Source organism: Melanotaenia boesemani, chromosome 17, assembly GCF_017639745.1.
Source record: "Melanotaenia boesemani isolate fMelBoe1 chromosome 17, fMelBoe1.pri, whole genome shotgun sequence".
NCBI lineage: Eukaryota > Metazoa > Chordata > Actinopteri > Atheriniformes > Melanotaeniidae > Melanotaenia > Melanotaenia boesemani.
This window is the reverse complement of record NC_055698.1, coordinates 25,974,096-25,993,962: the sequence shown is the minus strand read 5'-3', so window position 1 is coordinate 25,993,962 and position 19,867 is coordinate 25,974,096. Positions and strand designations below refer to the sequence as shown.

The 19,867-nt window shown below is 40.5% G+C and overlaps 1 protein-coding gene across 1 annotated transcript in view; it reads right to left on the bottom strand.

Annotated features, from left to right (window-relative positions):
- LOC121656682 (C-type lectin domain family 4 member F-like) overlaps window positions 1-19,867 on the bottom strand; it is a 781,688-nt gene that overhangs the window by 138,611 nt on the left and 623,210 nt on the right. Inside the window, exon 21 of the mRNA XM_042011801.1 lies at window positions 13,055-13,114. Within this exon, the coding sequence (XP_041867735.1) occupies window positions 13,055-13,114 (60 nt within the window). The remainder of the gene's footprint in view (window positions 1-13,054; window positions 13,115-19,867) is intronic.

Sequence of the window (19,867 nt, the reverse complement as noted above, 5' to 3'; positions counted from 1 at the left end):
ATTTTTATCTCTGATCATAAAACACTGTAATCTTTTTAATGATGTTCCCTCACGTTCTAACGTCATAACCCATGACATAAATGTTGATAATAATAGACCCATAAAGCAACATCCCTACCGATGTAACTCATGTAAGAGAAAGTTAATGCAACAGAAAACAGATTTTTTAGTGCAACATGGCTTTGCTAAAAGCAGTAATAGTCCTTGGAGTTCTCCCTGTTTGGTGGAGACTAAGCCGGGCGGATCTCCAAGATTCATCACAGACTACTGGAAAGTAAACGCAGTGACTCGAGTAGCTGCGTATCATTTGCCCCATATCGAGGATTGTGTGGATACTTTAGGATCCACACGTTATGTGTTTAAACTGGATTTATTAAAAGGATATTGGCAAGTCCCCCTTACGAACATCTCGGCTTTTGTAACACCCAATCGGTTTTTGCTATAAACTGTAATGGCATTTGGTATGTGCAACGCACCTGCTTTGTTTCAGTGTTTGGTAAACACACTGTTTTCTAGCTTGCCGTATTGCACTTATTTAGATGATGTCGTGATAAACACAGACACCTGGTAGGATCACTTGTCCCGCTTTATTTTCACGGTTAGACAACCCATAATTTACAAATAACTTAGTGAAATGTGTTTGGTCGGCCACAGTAATAGGTAGGACAAATAACTGTGCGCCCTCTGAATGCCAAGATTCATGCGGTTCCGGAAACCAGAAAAGCGCTGCGCAGATTCTTGGGAATGACAGGATATTATCGCAATTTCTGTCTCAACATTGCTACAGATGTTACACCGTTGACGTCCTTAATGAGTCCAAAACAAGAATTTAAATAGACTCATGAGTTCCAGCAAGCTTTTGATATTGCTAAAGCTCTCCTGATACAAGCTCCTGTGTTAGCTGCAACCTTTTAAGCTGGAAATTGACATCAATGCTGTGTGATGGGTATTTTTCTATCATAAAATAAGACAGAAAGAACTCAGAGTGAGGTCAGCTTCATCACGATGGGGAGAGCCAGTAGTTCAGCACTCAGAGAGTGTTTGCTGTCAACTCCAAAGTCTCAACCCCAGCGCAGCCTCTTTATTGAGCAGATTTCACACTTCAGTAGAGCAAGCAAAGTTCAAGCAAAGTTCAAACAGGAAAGAACATCAGCATACATCACTTCATGACCCTTATCGCACAGGGCAGTGACAGCCACATCCTGTCCTCTGCAGAGCAGGTGAGACTGCAAGTCATTACCTAAGCTTAAGGGAGGAACTTTAAACTGTCAACTTCAGCTTACTCTAACACTGTGGGGGCGGGCGCCGTGCTCCTGCAGTCTGATGATGACGGGATTGATCACCCCATATGTTACTTTTCTAGGAAGTTCAGCTAGCATCAGTGGCATTACTCAACTATCGAGAAGGAGACACTGTCACTGGTATTGGCTCTTCAGCACTTCATTGTGTATGTGGGATTGTCTTCTGTGCCCACGAAGGTGTACACAGACCACAATCCATTAACCTGTCTAGAACGTATGTACAACCAGAACCAGAGGTTAATTCGATGGGCATTGATATTGCAAAAATACCATCTGGAAATACACCATAAACGGGGTGTGGACAACCAGTTTGTGGATGCTCTATCTCGTATGTGAAAATGCTGTAAATTTATGTGATTTGTTAACCAGAAGAACTAAAGAGACAGAGTGGAAGAATTTTACAGGTGGGAGTGTTACGTTGCCAGGTCTTTCAGCCTGGAGCTGGAGTTGATTCCACTGTTCTGGAGCAACTTGAGGATTGGCTGCAGGACCAACGTGGAACCTTCCTGCCCTTCCACTGTGATTGGTCGCCTTCATTCCCCTCGCCACAAGTTAGAACCAATCAGCGGAGCACCTGGTCTTTAAATGAGGAGGACTACGACCACTCTGGGCAGCTGTGCTCCATGTGCGCACAGTTTGCCTGCTGGGCTCGTGTTTGAGAGATTGGCTGTGGATAACCCCTTGAGGTTGTGTTGGTGAAGACATAACAAGCTTTCCCTGAGAAAAGTTTGGGCAATTGTGAAGAGACGCTCTCGGTTACGAGAAGCTAGTTGTGTGCTCTGTTTAAAGACACTCTCAGTTGGAGACGCTTTTTGTTATTATTACCAGAGTGGTATAAATTTTCATTTAGAGACATTTTGAGTGTGGTAATTTGGTATTTTGTAAAGTTAGTTTTGGTTTAAGAAACACTTTGTATTGTGTTTGTTTTGTTTGTTGTTTACTGTTTATATTATTTGTTACCTGAATAAGGACACCTTTTGTTACAGCTTTCTTTACTTTATTTAATCATTGCTGAACAGGGTATATATACACCTTTTGTTTGTTAAAACTGAACCCGTTGGAGGTGATTTCTTTTTATTTATTGGGAATAAATATTATACTTTATACCATTTAGGGTTAAATCCGACCCGCTTTGTTACTGACCCTATTTACTCCTGGCGTTTCAGGGTTCGTAACAGTGGATCATAGTTAAAGATACACAGAAAGTGTTGTTACTCACTTTGGATCAGCTGCTCACAAACCTGCCTGGCGATGGCCTGAACCGATGCTGTGGACTGAAGGTCACCCTGAAAAACCAAAGAACTGTTTATTTATTGTCATGTGGGATTCTTATTTTATGAAATGGTCTGTGTATTTTTTCCTAAGATGCTGCAAAAACATCAGATTTCTGCAGCTTATGATTATTACTACATGGCTGATAATGTGAACACAAACATGCTGTTTTATTTTCTTCCACTATCATGCAGGAATTATTTGCACATAAATGCAAATATTTCTCCCCAAAGGAAAATGTTAATTTTTCTCTCTGAATAAAAACCAACCTTTTGCTGGCAGGTGATTTAAATGCACATTGACAAAACTTCTGATCATCTAATTGTGTTACATTGGCACACTTAAATACTCATTTTGTTTTTTCCTGTGTTACTTCGGAACCTTTAATGAAATCTCAGAGTGAGGAATGAAGTTTTTCCAGGATCCCTCATTAAAAAATTAACAAACTAAGCTAAACGAATGAATGAATGGATTTTTTTTCTTAGAGAAGATGCTGAACGCAGATTAAAAATTCCATGAGGAGGATGTTGTGACATCAAATTCAAGATTACAAACTGAAAGAAGATGAATATCTCTTACACCTTCAAGTATGAATGAAAAAAAAACCCTTAAACCCAAAGGGGTGGATAAACTGAGAGGAGTGTTTGTTTTGTCTCTTTTTATCTACTGTAGCAAAACAAAAACATAACAGAAGGACAAAAATAGTTACATGCCGAGTTTTTGGATAAAATATGCTCATCTAAAGTAATAAAAGCTGCATGAATCTTATTTTTCATCAAGTAAACAACTACTTAACTGTCAATAGATTGTTATAATTATTGCTGCTGGAGCCTCTTTAGAAAATGTTTGTTACTTTTGACTACATGTCCAAGCATAAAAGTGTAACATAAAGATGCAGGAATTCTGTTTTGTTTCATTCAGCTGTAAAGTCATAACTACTTTATAGTTTCAAATGATGAAAATTGTTGGTCACTGTTATGATTTGGAAAAGAAAATGTAGGAAACATTTCCATGTAGCACAAAAGGTGTACTTAATCATTTTTGAGCTTGTAATTGTGGTGAATATGAGGCGACTCACCCGTTCACCCTTATCCCCCTTGTTTCCAGGAGGACCCTGCACAAGAAAAGTTGATGGAAAAAGGAAAAAAGTGTCAGATTTGACTTAAAGAGAAACACATTTATCAGAACTCATTACCATGACACATTCCTCACTTTATAAACATCGAAGATCCCAAATCCTTCAAAAACTTTCAATTCTTTCTTTCTGATTTTCCCTTTCACATTAACTATAACTTCAGGACTTTATTGTTCCCTCTGTAATGAGGGAAATGCATATTTTAATCTTGGATTTTGGCATATTTTACTAAGCTTGTATTAAAAAAAAAAAAAGAAGTAAAAACAGACATTAAAAAAGGTGTGACACATACAATGACAATAGTAACTATCTGCAGTTCAAATACATAAAAATTTCTACCACATTCAGGCAGAATCTAAACATATAAAATACAACTGATGGTAAAAAGATTCACAATTTAATCTTTTATTGTGACAAGAACTCCCTTTATTAATTAACAACCTTTTATAAAGACAGCCATTACTGAAAACTTATAAACGGTTTATTTTCCTCCGGTAGGTCCTCATTAACACCTGAAACTGACAATAGTGTTAATGAGCTGATAAGTGCTGTCAGACCTGAAATTACAGACTTCACAACGTTTTATCAGAGTGACGCAAAGCCATTTATCAGCTGCTCGTATCACCTCCCACAGAGTCTCGTCTCTTCACTGGAGACACACTAGAAATGGAATTTATTTCAATAAAGCAGCACAAAATGCAAAAGCAAAGACTGATCACATGCTGAGGGAAAATGTCTCAAACACAAGATCTGCTAAGGTGGAAAACAATATTGGAAACAGATGGAACTTGAATATTTCTACACTAAAGACAATAAAATTCTTGCAGTCTCACACACAGTAATGGAAGCTGAGCTGCACTTCAATCTGTTTATCAGATGCACTTTAATGTTCAGTTTCTTAAAAAAAAACAAAGCAATGTGCAGAGAGGCTTTGAAAAGATAAGCCGAGCAAAGATTTCTTTGTTTTTAAAGTAACACAGATATTAAATTCCCCCATGTTCTACCTCTGAATGTCCAGGTCTTTCTTTTCTAAGTTTAGTTTTGAACATTCTAAAAATATTAAATGCTACAAGTCTAATTTAAATATCCCAATATGAGATTTAGTTCAGTTTTTCAAATGTATAAAAAAAATAAGGGGAAAAACTGAAAAGGCTTAAATCTTGGGAACTTATTGATCCAGGGGTGAGAAACAGTTGGGAAAAGGAAAGCCTGAGTGAAATATCTTATTTAAGCAGTACAGAATGGTTAGACTGTCTAACACCATTTATACTCCCTTTACATGTGTAAACATGTACGTCCTGCTGGCATACTTCCAAGTGTCCTTTGTGTTGGCATGGTTGTTAGGTGGTACATCCACCAGAGGGCAGTGTGGAATTTAGAGTTCACCTCTGAGTTTCAACATCAGTTTTAGTCAATAGTAAACATGGTGACGATGGAGGAGATCATGATAATGTACATTCCCAGTGAGAGACATATAGGAGGCAGCACAGTGATGGAGGGGGTCTGTGCAGCCCTTAAATACATCACAGCTTCTTCTTTGCTTTTTCCAGGGCCTCACATCACCTATACTGCTCAACACTGCCCCCATGGTTTCCAGTGGTACCACACTGTTTGCTCCATCATAGTACGGCTCTGAAAACTGATTAAATTATGCACGTAAATGATGCAGAAGTATCCGTCCTCTGTGTAGAGCATGAATGGGCCTTAAGACTGAGGCTCAGAAAAAAAGAGTTTTTCTTTTTCACAAAGTGGCCTGAAATGCTGTCTTTCAGGTGTCAACATGAATACACTTCACTCCGCCTCACATTTAAGCGTGCATCAGACAAGCCCATCGACCGTCAGACTAGACTGGTCACCTCCCTGAGTTCTCTGTGATCAGCTGACAGACTCTGTTAAGCCTGTCTGATACTACTTCCTGCTGCCTCCTGGATATTTACAGAGTTACATTTTTTCCAGCAGTGGTTGTTAGAAAGGTGATAAGAAACATGAGGTCTCCTCTATAACAGGTAAAATAAAAAACAGTCTGGGAGACAAATAAAAAGGTTAATGAGGAGAGACAGCTTTACTGTGTTATCTCCTGACTCAGTGACCCCTGTTTTCCTGAAGGTCCTGCATTTCCTGGGGAACCTGGAGCTCCCGGAGTTCCCTGAACGGATGAAGTGTAACAATATTAATAAACTGCAGACACAATAAAACCTGTTTATATGAGAATAATCCTGTTTATTTTAATTGAGGGATGATTGAGATGTGTGTATATTTCGCAGAGAAGCATTTCAGTCATTTGACGTTCTCACGTATACACAAGCAAACTTTTCTAAAAGACCTTCCTTGGGTTGTTGTTATTTGGATTTTTTACAGCAAACTGAATAACCTTCTAGAAATATCTAAAGTCCAAATCATTTTAAACATGTATGTATCAATAGTAGTTTTACAGCTGTTGAGAGGAAACAAGGAGGTGCTTAAAGGTCTAACTCTGCTCGAGATAACAAGTCTTTGTTACGTCGACCTAATGAGAAATTTAACTTGCTATCTTCAGATAATGATTAAAAAATAAGAATAACAGTCAAGCACATCTGCTCTTGGCTTCCGTTGTTCTGATAGCTATGCTCTTGCGATCAGTAAACTATGATGATGTCTTGAGCCTGTAAGTACAAGTACTAAGAAGTTATCCTCAATCCAGCAGTCATGCAAGTAAGATCAGTTTCTGAGTAACTAAGGTTGTAAAAGTCAAAGCCGGTGTTGTTGCTACGGAGAAGTTAGTGTGAGGAAGAATGCCAGAAATAATATATAACAGCTTAGGAAAGATGGCATGGCTGCAAGACTCTGCTTATACTCCTCCAAAACACTGCATTGCAAGACAAAATGATGTGAAAGAGACGGGGAAGACTATCTGATCTGAGAAGCTGATGCAGGCATCATTGTAGGCAGTAGCAAAGGTCCCTGGGCCGGGATTCAAACCTAGATCAGCTGCATTAAGGAGCTGTAGCTTCTGTATATGAGCCAGCTGCTCAACCAGCCATAAATATTCTTTTTTTTTGTCTTATTCAGAACATGGCTGTTTCCTGCATAGTTTTGCAAACAACAATTTATTTTTGACACACATCTTAAACATGACAGCCTCCAGGTTTCTGTTTTCTCATTTCCTTTAAAAAACAAAAAAAACAACAAAAAAAAAAAACAAAAAAACTGTCACATGATAAAGAATTTCATAGTGACTTACCATAGGTCCTGGGGGGCCCTGTCTGCCTGGTGGGCCATCTTTACCTTTAAGACCCTGTTAAGTTGGAAGTGGACAGTGAAACACATTTTCTGTGTTTCAGTTGTTTTTCTCCACATATTGCATGTAGATCTTTGTGCATTTTTCCTCCAGTTATTTGATTTTTTTACTATGTTTGACTTACTTTACATTTAGTCTTAAAACATTTAGTAAATAAATTTTAAAAGTTGCTTCTAAAATCTAGAACCACTGAATAAATATAAGGTAACATTAAGAATATTGGTGGTAAATTTCATAAGATTGTATTGCTGATAATTCATCTACATGAGAAATTTGTTGCTTCTACATTTTCGGTACTTTTAGTGTTTAGAGTTTCAGTTGAGACTCACTCTGGGTCCTGGAGGTCCTTCTCTCCCTTGAGCTCCTCCTCTTCCAGGGACTCCCTGAAATACGAGCAGAGGTTAAACTCAACTCCAGATCTCTACAAGTTAACAAGTTTGAGTACTTTTCACTTTTTCTGCACTTAGTGGCTTTAAAATAAAAATACAGCAGACTAATATTTTCTCCCCTCCTTACTGGAGCTGTGTGACTAACTAGGGCACAGAAGTCATGCTTTGACAATGTAAACAAATCAAAACAAAGAGAAATCTGAGTAGGACCTTATATCTTACAGCAGAGAATAAAATCTATTTTTAAATATTTTTTTTTTTTTTTTTTTTTTTTTTAGCAAAAACTAACAAACAAACAAAAAATACAGGTACACTGGCATTTTCTGGCTAAAAGACTAAAAAACAAAGAAGAATGAAAACGTCAAAAAAAAACATAACCAAGCTGAAAAAGTAAATATTATTTATGTTTGGGAGCATCCTGAGCAACAATAAGTGATTGTGGGCATTAATAATTATTAAAAATGTTTGGAAAAACATGAATTACATGTTAAACATGAAGAATTCTTTCAGTGTTGTGGTGATATGTCTATAATCCCAGATTAAATTGGGTGCTGTTGTGTAGACAGCTGGTACCTGTGGTCCTTGCTGTCCAGGATCACCTTTCTGTCCACTCTCTCCTTGAGCGCCCTGCACATAAAGTAACATATAAAGTTGGAGCTGAAGCCTGAACACTGAGACTGAGAAGATGAAGACAGAAGGTCTTGTGTCCTACCGGAGGTCCAATAAAGGAGCGCCCTCTGGGTCCTTGTGGTCCAGGGGGTCCCTGAGGTCCAGGTACACCTGTATCTCCAACAGGACCAGCTGAAAAAGAAAAAGATCTACATTAACTTCAGCAACCTGATATTAGCTATGACTGGTCATATGGTCCAGTTTTCTAAAAGCTGCAGTGATGATGGGTTAACCTGACAACCATCAGCTGATGTTAGAAAGGTTTAACAGTCAGAGTCAAACCAGAAACAGTCCAGATGCTGGATGAGTCATAACATAAAAACTGATTCACATTAAAACTTCTACTTTTGATCAAATCTATTTATATTTCAGTTTTATTCATGTTTATTTAAAATGTACAAATCCGACTACATGAAAATATTAGAAGCAAGAAGAATAACTTTAATTTCTTTGCAAGTTAATGAAAAGCTTTGGTGTAACTAGCAGATCAAATCTTTCTTACTGATCAGTGAAACTTTGACGGTTTCATTTCCTGTAAAATTTGGTATCAGAAAATGAAGACAGTGTGGTTGGCAAACTCACATGCCCCCTCAAAGACCCCTGGGGCCTTGCCACCGAGGAGCTTTTTAACCACCTCAACGACCTCAGCCCCAGAGATAGGACAGCCAGCACCAGCTACCCCAGACTCTGCTTCCTCATCAGAAGAAGTGCTGGTGGGATTGAGAAGGTTTTCGAAGTATTTCGTCCACCGCCTCACAACGTCCCGAGTCGAAGTCAGCAGCCCCCCATCCTAAGCCACCGGATGGTGGACCAGAATCTCCTCGAAGCCGTCCGTAAGTCATTCTCCATGGCCTCTTCCAAATTCCTCCCATGCCTTAGTTTTTGCCTTAGCGACCGCCGAAGTCGCACTGTGCTTATCCTGCCGAAAACCATCAGCTGCCTCTGGAGTCGCACAGGCCAAAAAGGCCCGATAGGACTCCTTCTTCAGCTTGACGGCATCCCTTACTGCCGGTGTCCACCAACGAGTTCGGCGATTACCGCCACAACAGGCACCGACGACCTTACAGCCACAGCTGTGGCTGGCCCCTCGACAATTGACAATTGAGGCTCCGCCAGAGATGGGAGTTGAAACTCTTTCTGACAGGGGACTCTGCCAGACGTTCCCAGCAGACCATCACAACACGCTTAGGTCTGCCAGGCCTGACCGGCATCCTCCCCCACCATCTGAGCCAACTCACCACCAGGTGGTGATCAGTTGATAGCTCTGCCCCTCTCTTCACCCGAGTGTCCAGAACATAAAGACACAAGTCCGACGACATGACTACAAAATCGATCATCGAACTGCAGCCTAGAGTGTCCTGGTTCCAAGTGCACATGTGGGCACTCTTATGTCTGAACAAGTCCAACAACAAAACACAACTCGGATTCAGATTAGGGGGAGCTGTTCCTTCCAATCACGCCCCTCCAGGTCTTGCTGACATTGCCCACGAGCATTGAAGTTCCCCAGCATAACGAGGGAGTCCCCAGAAGGAGTGCTCTCCAACACCCCTTCCAAGAACTCCAAAAGGGGTGGGTACTCTGAATTGCTATTTGGTGCATAAGTACAAACAACAGTCAGGACCCGTCCCCCTACCCGAAGGCAGAGGGAGACTACCCTTTCATCCACCGGGGTAAGCCTCAACGTACAGGCGCCAAGTTGGGGGGCAATGAGCAGGCCTACACCTGCTCGGCGCCTCTCACTGGGAGCAACTCCAGAATGGAAGAGGGTCCAGCCCCTCTCGAGGGCAATTGTTCCAGAGCCCAAGCCATGCGTCGAGGTGAGTTCAACTATATCTAGCCATAACCGTTCAACCTTGCGCACCAGTTCAGGCTCCTTCCCCACTAGTAAGGGGACATACCATATCCCTAAAGCTAGCTTTTGCAGCCGAGGATCAGACTGCCAGGGTCCCCACCTCTGGCAGCTGCCCAGCTCACACTGCACCTGACCCCTATGGCCCCTCCTGCAGGTGGTGAGCCCATGGGGAAATTTAATGTTACGCAGCTTAATGATGTTCAGGATTAACAACAAAGTGAAGGGAAGTGGTCCATAAAATTATTCACATCTTATTAGTCATGAGCAGAAAGAAGTGGTGCTGTTTTAATCAATAAAGCGATCAGTTGTTTCCAAAGTGAAACCAGTGAAGTTCTGTTAGTTCCCAGGGCTGAAAGTATTCCGGCACCATGCTGGATCTCTGGCTTTTCACTATGATTCAAGAAACACAAACAACAACAAAACAAAAAAAAAATAAAAAACAAACGTAACTATGGTTATAGTGGTTGAGACTCTGAATTGGCTCTGAATTGTAGAAAATGAATTGAACAATGAACAGCATTAAAGTCTGAAATTACACATATATTCATCTTCGAAAATAAGCACAACTTGCTGCTATTATGTTTTCAGTGTTCAGGAAATAGTGACAATATGCCACACTTCCTTTTTCTCCACCAAGTTAACCTGTAGCATGAACATTATCTCCAAGTGGTCTTGAATGCAGCATCTAAGCCAAGGGTTGTTTTAAAGAAATCAGATAAAAAAAAAAAAGGAGCGTAAATCCATGAAGCCAGGGAAAGACGTCTGTCATATCCCCAGGCTTGGAAGATGCAGCAGGGACCTCCCTCCCTTTCGCCTACCTGATTGGTCGCCTCCAGTTCAGCTTACACCCTGGTGAGACCAACCTCCAGAACTCCGACTCTTCTGATTGAACAGTTACATTCCAGCACTTCCCCTCTGCCAGCCAACCAGGAGGCCTCCTGGCCTTTAAGAAGGAGGAAGCACCAGTATTCAGGGCAGCTGTGTTCCATTAGGCCCACAGCTCGCCAACTGGGATTGTGTATGTAGAAGTCGCTGGTCTGAATACCCTTTGTGGTTTGTGTTAAGAGCTTTAGAAATCCCTTAGTTTAGTAACATGATTGTGCTTTGGTTGAGTTGATTGAGAATATAATCTCTCATGGTTCTTGAGTAGATTTTGAGTTAAGTTTTATAGTTGACCTTGGTTTGAAGTTTAAATAGCACTCTTGTTTGTATTGAAGGCTACCTTTTGGTGTTACTGTATTTTGGTTTAGTTTCTACAACAGACTCCTTTTGTTTGGTTTAAGATTTTGGAAAACCATTAATATTAAGTAGACTTTTGGATTATAAAAAGAATTGATTATCCCTTTGTTTAATTGGTAATTGTTATTGTTAATTGTTAACCTCAATTGAGGACACCTTTTGTTAATTGTGTTTCTTTGTAATTCCTCCGGACTAGATATACTTAATATTGGACACCCTTTGTTATACTGTTCCCTTGACCCGGGTTTTGTAATAAAATTTGTTGTATATCTTTAAGTTTGGTGCGGTTCGTTTTGTTGCCGACCCCTATCCCCTGGATTGTGAATTGGGGGTCGTAACACATCCTAAGAAGCCTTAGAAACAAATGGCGCTGGGCATGGATAGAAGAAGGGGTGGAGACGGCAAGCTTTTTGGGAGTTGGTGCCAGAAACTAAGAGAGCCAGGTAGGCCTACTTGTTTGTGTGTTGTGTTTGAAGAAGATGGTGTATGGAACTAGCACAAAAAAGTTCTATGACACCACGAAGGAGACCCCAGTGGCAGTTTGCGCTGTCCAAGTCGTTCGGCGGGAGCAACAGCCACAGCTGATGTGGCGGCCCCGATGACTGATCCATGTTTAAAAGGAGAGAAGTCAAAGCCCAACCAAAAAAAGAACGAAGAAATAGAACAGGAGAAAATGTGTCATTGAGCTGTGATGATTGTACTGGATGCTTCAGTTTAGCAGTTCTCAGTTTCTGAAGTAAACTGTATTTTTCTATTAATTTCTTATACAGTTTAATCAGGTCTTGGAACACTTTAACCTTTTTGTTGCTGTTAATTGAACTGACTTGTAGTTTAGTGTATTAAATTGCATTTGTTTATTTTGTATTTTCTGTAACCTAATTTGATATTGTTTGTTTTTAACAAAAATGGTGGAAATGTTGCAATTTAAAATTACAGTTCACTATTGCTCTAACTTTTTTTTTTTTTGTATAAATTGCCCTTTACTAAATTAAATGATTACTTAATGAATAATTTAAATTAATTAGCCTGACTGAGTTTCACATGTCCTTATAATATTATTACATTTACAATTAAATTATTAATAGTATTAATAATTATTAAATTCACATTTAAACTGTAGTTCATCTTGTACCCTGCTTATAGTGTGTATGCGTCAGATCCACTGCACCTCCACTCCCCAGGAAAAAAAGTTCAGGCTCAGAATTTTTTTTTTTAACTTAAGCCCTGAGTTCCTGGAGTCATGCAGCGTAAATCGTAATCTGGCTCATCAAATTTTATAAATGTTATCCTGTCAAGTTGTTCTGTTTATCTTTAAAATGTTAAAGATGATGTTAATTATCAAATTTATAACAACTTTGTTTGTAAAAATGACAACAAGTTTCAAGAGAAAGATTCTGAAAAAATTTTGTTACAAATTCCTATATTGATTAATAAAGTTTATAAGTAAAGACAATTAATAGAGTTTAATTTAATAACAGATTTGATTTAATATTTTAATTTGAAATGTAAGTTAATAAGACAGATTGAAATTATAGGAAAATAATCAACTTGTGTACAGTTTAATATTGCTGTTGTTGTTCCTCCAATCTGTGACCAAATTGCATGGAAACTTGTTTTGATGTGTTTCCTTTTTATCATCTAGTATGTGAACAGGGTGAAAAACCCTGTAAAACTGTTCATTCTCAAGGTAAAGCTAGATTCATGTCACATGTTCAGAGGTGATGTTATGTGTTAGTTTTCAGTCTTCTCTCAACTTCAATCTTGTTCTTCAGCTTCTTAATTTCATCCAGCAGCTGACTGAAGTTAGTTTTCATAACTTTAAAACAACCATAATTAAAAATGTAAAACATGACAATATTGAGGTAAATATTATGAAGTGTGATATTAGTGTTTGTTTATTCAGATAAAAATCTTTCTTACCTGTAAGTTTGGCCTGCAGCTGACTGATACTGTTGTTTAGTTCGCGTATTTTCCAGGATACTGAAAAACAAACAACACAAAATCTGTTTAATTTAATTAACAGGAGTAATTTGCCCACCACCACCGCATGAAACAATCAGATACTTTAAACCCCTTTTGGTTCTGTACCACTGGATGCAGTTACCTGTCAGATCCAAGAAGAGAAAACAGAGATGCAGAAAAACTGGTGCACTAAAAACATTCTTTTAAAAAGACAAACATCAAAAAATGATTGACATGTTTGCTACAGCAGAACCTTCATCAGCTGCCATGGATGATGATGATGGTAGGAGCTGCAGTAAGCTGCACTGCTTTCACATCATTGAGGTTCTGTGCTGAGCAGTGTTGGTATTAACGTGTTACTAGTAACGTTACTGTAGCACCGTTTTTGTAACTACACTTCTAATGAATCACACTTTGAATAAAGCAACTATGGCACGTTTGTTTGTTACTAGCTAAATTAATACATTTCAGTCAGCAGCTGTGATCTTCCTGTTTACAGCAGTGATGCAGCACAACATGAGCAGAGCTGAAAAGTCTTGTTGGGTTTATTTTTCTGTGCAGTAGCTTGTAAATATTTTCAGTCACAGGTTTTTGGGCTTGTTTTCTTAAGTGTAGTTGCTTACTCAGGCTTCCTCTGCTCCCTTTGTGAAACCCTCCTGATTCTCTTACAGTTGTCCATAAAGCAATAACCCCTGGATGTGGAACGGGAAATGTGAACGCAACAGTAATCTTTTTAGGAACTAGTGTCAACAGACACACACATGCTCAAAATTTAACTTGACAGAGAGATGGTGACAATGTTTGGCGTGGACTTAGGTGCTGACTTGCATACGCGGGCGAAGTGTCCTATTTTGTTGCAGTTTCTGCAGGTTACTTTGCGTGCCGGAAAGTCTGGTGCGTCTGCCAGGTGAGACGATGAACCACATCTGAAACAACATCGGTCCTGTTTTGCTGCTGCAGTGAGCTCAGCAGAGTTATTACTCCAGGGTTTGGGTTTGAATGGGTGTTTTGATTTTCCCTTAAGGACTTGTATGGGAGCCTGGGGCTGCATGGTGAGAGTTTGTGCATGCCCGATTGTCGCTTCCACCTGACATGCCATTTTAACCACCATGTCCAGCATAAGATTTTCCTCTGTCTGCACCAACAGCTTCTCACGTATTCTTGGACAGCTAGCATGCTCAATGAGTTGGTCATGTATCATCTCGTCCGTATTTCCAGCAAACTCACATGTTACCGCCAGTTCACGCAGTGCGCCCACATACTCAGCAACAGTCTCAGGCGGTCTTTGTAGCCTTTGTCTAAACTTGTGCCGCTCTAGCACAACATTTATGGCTGGTTTGAAATGTGCGTGTACAGTTGATGTACCTCCATTTTAAATTGTGTATAATACACGTTGCCTTTCGGTGCCCAGGGAGTGTAGGAGCAATGCACGTTTCCGCTTGTCTGGCCAGTCATCCCCTCTGTGCGGATAGGAAGCAGGTAATTATCGAACATTTTCATCCACATGTCGAACGGAATCAGCGGTTGTCCGGCTGATGGTAAGAACAATGCAGGACCGGGCTACAACACATCCCATCCACGTCGCCAATTTGTTGTATCCTTGTGTAGTTAGTGGAACGTTAGAAGCAGTCGAATCAAGAGGCAGACTTCCTCGTAAGCTTCACTGCGGCTGTGTCCGAATGTGCACCCTACTACGTACATAGTGCCCTATATAGGGAACATGCCATTTTGTAGGGGTGTCCGAATGTCCAGAAAGAAAAAAGTAGGGCACTCAAAATTTCCCACAATGCATCTTGAAAAGTAGTGAGCATCAATGGTCACTAGACGGGTCAATGTAGACCACAATGCATTGCAGGGCCAAAGCTCAACATGGTGCAAGGAGGCGAAAATATCGAGTGGCGCAAAATGACCTATAAATGTAAGTATTTTATTAATCATATTCAATAACTGAATGTTGTTAATGCATTGAAATAAAAAAAACAACTTGTGATGTGAAGGTTTTTGGTCACTGTGACCACATATATATATATATATATATATATATATATATATTGATGCCTTGCAGCTGACGTCACAGATGCGTTCCACTGCGTTCGAATGCTTGCTGCCGCCATATTGAGTACCTGCGCTGAGTACCTGAACCACACAGGTAATCGGAGATGCCGTCAAAATGCTGTGCAGTTGGGTGTGACAAAAAGAAAGGAGACGGAGATATAGCTTTTTATCGATTACCAAAGGAAGAAGAATGTCGTCAGAGATGGCTTTCAGTGATCAGGAGGGTTAACTGGACGCCGACAGCAAGTAGCCGTCTGTGCAGTGTACATTTCATATCAGGTGAGTTTCAATGCAAGCTAGGAGAGCTAGCTTTAGCTAGCGAGGTCTGATAAACAAACTTTTTAGAGAAGTAAGTGATTAGATTAAATCCGATTAGACCCTTTGTGCAACAAATGCATTTGATTAGCATTTCATATGAAGATCTTTCAACAAAGATAGCAGTTAGCTTAGCTTACATATCGGTCTACAGCAACAAAAGTTAGCTTACACCACAACAAGCTAAGCTGCCAAAGGACGCTCCTCTGCAGTCTGTGCTGTCTTAATAATAACTGACGATCGGTAAAACAGCAGCGGATATTTTAATCGTTTCCCTGTTGTTTTATTTATGGCCACTTCTGTGCACTAGCAGCATTTACAGTTTTCAGTTTCTGTTATCTTCGGGTGGTAGGTCAATGTTGATAGTTTATTGTGCTTAGATCAACTTAAGATATTTCATTCATCTGGTTACTTGGTTGTAGCTGCCTGGAAAACAGGTCGAGTAATATTAACTGAAACCTCTGTCTCATCAGGTGCAGAAAGCCAGAACCCACTAAGCCCAGACTATGTGCCAACAATATTTCCTCATCTAAGTTCTCCCAACAAGCAGAAGAGGATTTACCAAATGGCAAAATTAGCAGAGCTGACAGAGGAGGGACAGGAAAAGCAGGAGAGGACAGACAGGAGGAGGACAACAGCGACCAGGAGGACCGAGGAGAGGACAGACAGGAGGAGGACAGACAGGAGGAGGACAACAGCGACCAGCAGGAGGAAGGGGATGCGCGGCGGAGGAATGACAGGGACCTCCTCTCCCTCTCTCTTCTTCCCTCCTCCCCTCACTTATACTCTCCTCTTTCTCTCCTTAACTCAGTCTAGATTTCATGTAAAGTAGGTACAGTAAGTCAGAATACAATCATTAGAATGAAACCATTAGAAAACGTAACCTTGGGCTAAATATAATAAAAAATAAAGATTCTCAAATGTTTTTTTTTTTACTATTTCTGATGCATAACAGCGGAAGGTCTCATTTGTTCTGTACCTTCCTGCATTCATAACATCTCCACACTTTTGGAACTTTTGTCATATACAAGCAGGACCTGTGAAAGTTTCTTCTGCACTGTTATAATTTGCAGATAACAACATCCTCTGGTTCTCCCTCCGGTTCACCACAGCAGCATCCTGAATGAATGAAATCATTCTAATGATTGTATTCTGACTTACTGAACCTACTTTACATGAAATCTAGACTGAGTTGAGGAGAAAAAGAGGACAGTATAAGTGAGAGGGGGAGAGGAGGAGATAAAAGGATGAGGAAGGATGGTGAGAGAGGCAGAGGAGGAAATGAAAGGAGAAGGAAGGTGAGAGGAGAGCTAGAGGAAAAGAAATGAAAGGATGAGGTGGGAAGAGGAGAGGAGTAATAATGTCTTATTTTTCTTGTTTTAGATTTTGTATATGTCATGGTATTAAAATCACAATTGACAAACGGCTTCATGTTTCTCTTCTGTGGTAAAACCTTAAAAATGTTAAAATATTGTAATAATGAAACAAGCATATTGTTAAACAAAATTCACAGATTTATTTAAATATCAGTTCTTTGTGTGTTGGGATGATTCATTCTGCATGTCACTCTGGTGGAGCAACAGAAGGACAAAGACTACAGAAAACACTTTCACCATTTTGTCTAGTGGACTGAGTCCATCTGGGGCTGAATAACAAAGGAATGTGGGTATAAATATAAATATCAAATGCATTAATGTTAGTAACAGCTGCTGAAAAGGTGATAGACATGACTTAACTTTAAGGAAAGATGATATAAAGAGAAAATCAATTTACAATTAAAGCTGCAAGCAGCGTTGGAGGCCCTCGCACCTCTGGCGCCGCTTCAGCCTATTGTACCGCCCCATCAGCCAGCAGCCTCCCTCCAGCGGAACAGGAAACTATTTTAATCATGATGTTGCAAGAATTCAGTTCTATTTTCAACCATGAGTTCATGCAGGATGATATTAATGAGTATGAATTGATTTTACAGATAATAAAGGGGTAAAATGGTGGGACTTCCTGTTCCCAGGGGGCGGGGCTATGGCGTTGACAACATCAGGACTCGACGAGGCTTTTTTGTATTTCCTGGCATGTTAAATAAATATGCTACATTTCATCAATGTTAGTCAAAGCAGTGGTTGGAGCTGATAGATTTAATATTTATAGATGGCGCTATAGAGCCACATAACCAGCATATGTCCATTTGAATCAGATCCAGGTCTGACCACTGTCCTCCCTGCCGAGTTTGGTGGAGATCGGGAGTACATTGGGTCAGTTACAAGTACTTCCTGTTTCATGGCGGTGGACGCCATTCGCCATGGTTTTGCTTAGCGAAGGAACTTGAGGGCTTTTTTCTGTAGTATCATGAAAGGGTTTGACCTTATCTGAAGCACTTTAGAATGTGTGAGACTCATTCCTGAAGAAAGGGACCCGCGTGTCTGAAAAGGGCATTTCCTGTTTCAAGTGGGCGGGGCTTAGGTCAAGACCAGAAGTAGTTGTATGTATCTGTTCAGGAGCAGACCCTGATTAATCACTGTAAGTGTGATGGTGATTGGATGAAAATTGAGGGATTTATACTGATTAATGATGTCATGGCGTCTTATCCAACCTTGTCATGGCGCCACGGTCTCGCCATGCAGCGTTGAGCAATGTCCAGATGACAACATCTGGACATGTAGATGTGGTCGGCATGGAACTGAAGTGAAACATGGGCAGTTTGGTACAGAATGAGTGTTGTATTTCAGAAATAATGGATGACGTGCTTGATGGCGAAACATCAAAACTTGATGAGACGCCGCTGCTGAACGCCACCTCCTATTAGAAAATTTTCAATAACTTTTGACCACACATGCCTCTGGAGTGTTCAGACTGAGTTTGAGGTAAATACGATGAAATCTGTAGGAGGAGTTCGTTCAAATGCAAGGCAAAGAAACATGCAAAAATGACCACAAAAATGACACTTTTTTCAAAATGGCCAACTTCCTGTTGAAGTTATCATATAGGTCCAAGAGGCTTTTTTGTACATCTGTCCAAGTTCTATCAATATACTGGATTTAAGCCATATCGCTCAATGTAGTGGGCAGATATGAACATTTAAATATTTGTAGGGGGCGCTGTTGAGCCATATTGCAATTTGTCCAGCATATGTCAATGTGGCTGAGTTCTCGGCTGGTCTGCGCTCCTCCCTGCCAGGTTTGGTGCAGATCAGCAGTACAATGGGTCAGTTACAAGTACTTCCTGTTTGATGGCGTCGGACCGCTATTCGCCATGGTTACGTTTGGCGAAGGAACTTGAGATTTTTATTGTGGTATCATGAAAGGGTTTGACCTGTTGTGAAGTACTTTCAAGTGTGTACGTTTTATTCCTGAGGAGATGGACCCCTGCATCTGAAAAAAAGCACTTCCTGTTGGAAGTGGGCGGGGCTTAGGGCTAGACCGGAATTGGTGATATCAATCTGTTCAGGGCCGGACCCTGATTAATCCCTGCAAGTCTGATGGGGATTGGATCAGAATTGCGGGATTTATAGTGATTTATGATGTCATGGCGTCTTATCAAAGTTCGCCATGGCGCCACGGTCTCGCCCTGCAGCATAGAGCAACAGTTTTCACTGGTTATCATCACCAACTTGTTTTCTGCTGTCTGACCCAGTTTGGACCTGGTTGTGTTCAAAACGTCAGATAAGAGGGTCTCCAAGTAAAAACCATGACTTCCTGTCGCCAGGGGGCGTGGCCAATTCATAACCCAAATATTGACATGTAGATGTGTTCAGGATGGGACTGGCATCATACATGGCCATTTTGGTTCAGATACATTGTTTTATGTGGAAGGTATATCACTTTCGTTCTTCACGGCGACACATCAAACTTTGAGGCCCCACCCCCTCCATGCCCTTTCTCCTATTAGAAAACTTTCAATAACTTTTAAAGACACATGCCTTCTGGACATCCTGAGCTATTTTGGTAGCGGTACGATAAAATCTCTAGGAGGAGATAGATTTTGAAAATGTCAGTAAAACGCCAAAATGGCGACTTTGACCCAAAATGGCCGACTTCCTGTTGGTTTTAGGCTGTTGCTCCAAGAGGATTTTTTGTTCGCCCGAACATTTAGAATATTAGTAGCAATTTTCATAAAGATTGATGACGTGCAGTGGCGGGGCATCGTAAATAGGTGGCGCTCTCATTCAATTTTGCCCGAACAGTCCCAAGCACCCCAAAATATCAAATTTTTCGCATTCCTTTGGTGGGGTACACAAAAATAGGCGCGTTTTCGTGCATGTTCAGGTCCCCAAAAATGCCTCCAATGTTTAAGAAGAAGAAGAAGAAGAAGAAGAAGAAGAAGAAGAAGAAGAAGAAGAAGAAGGAAGAAACGGAGCAATTACAACAGGCCTTCGCACCGCCTTCGGTGCTCGGGCCTAATAAGAAG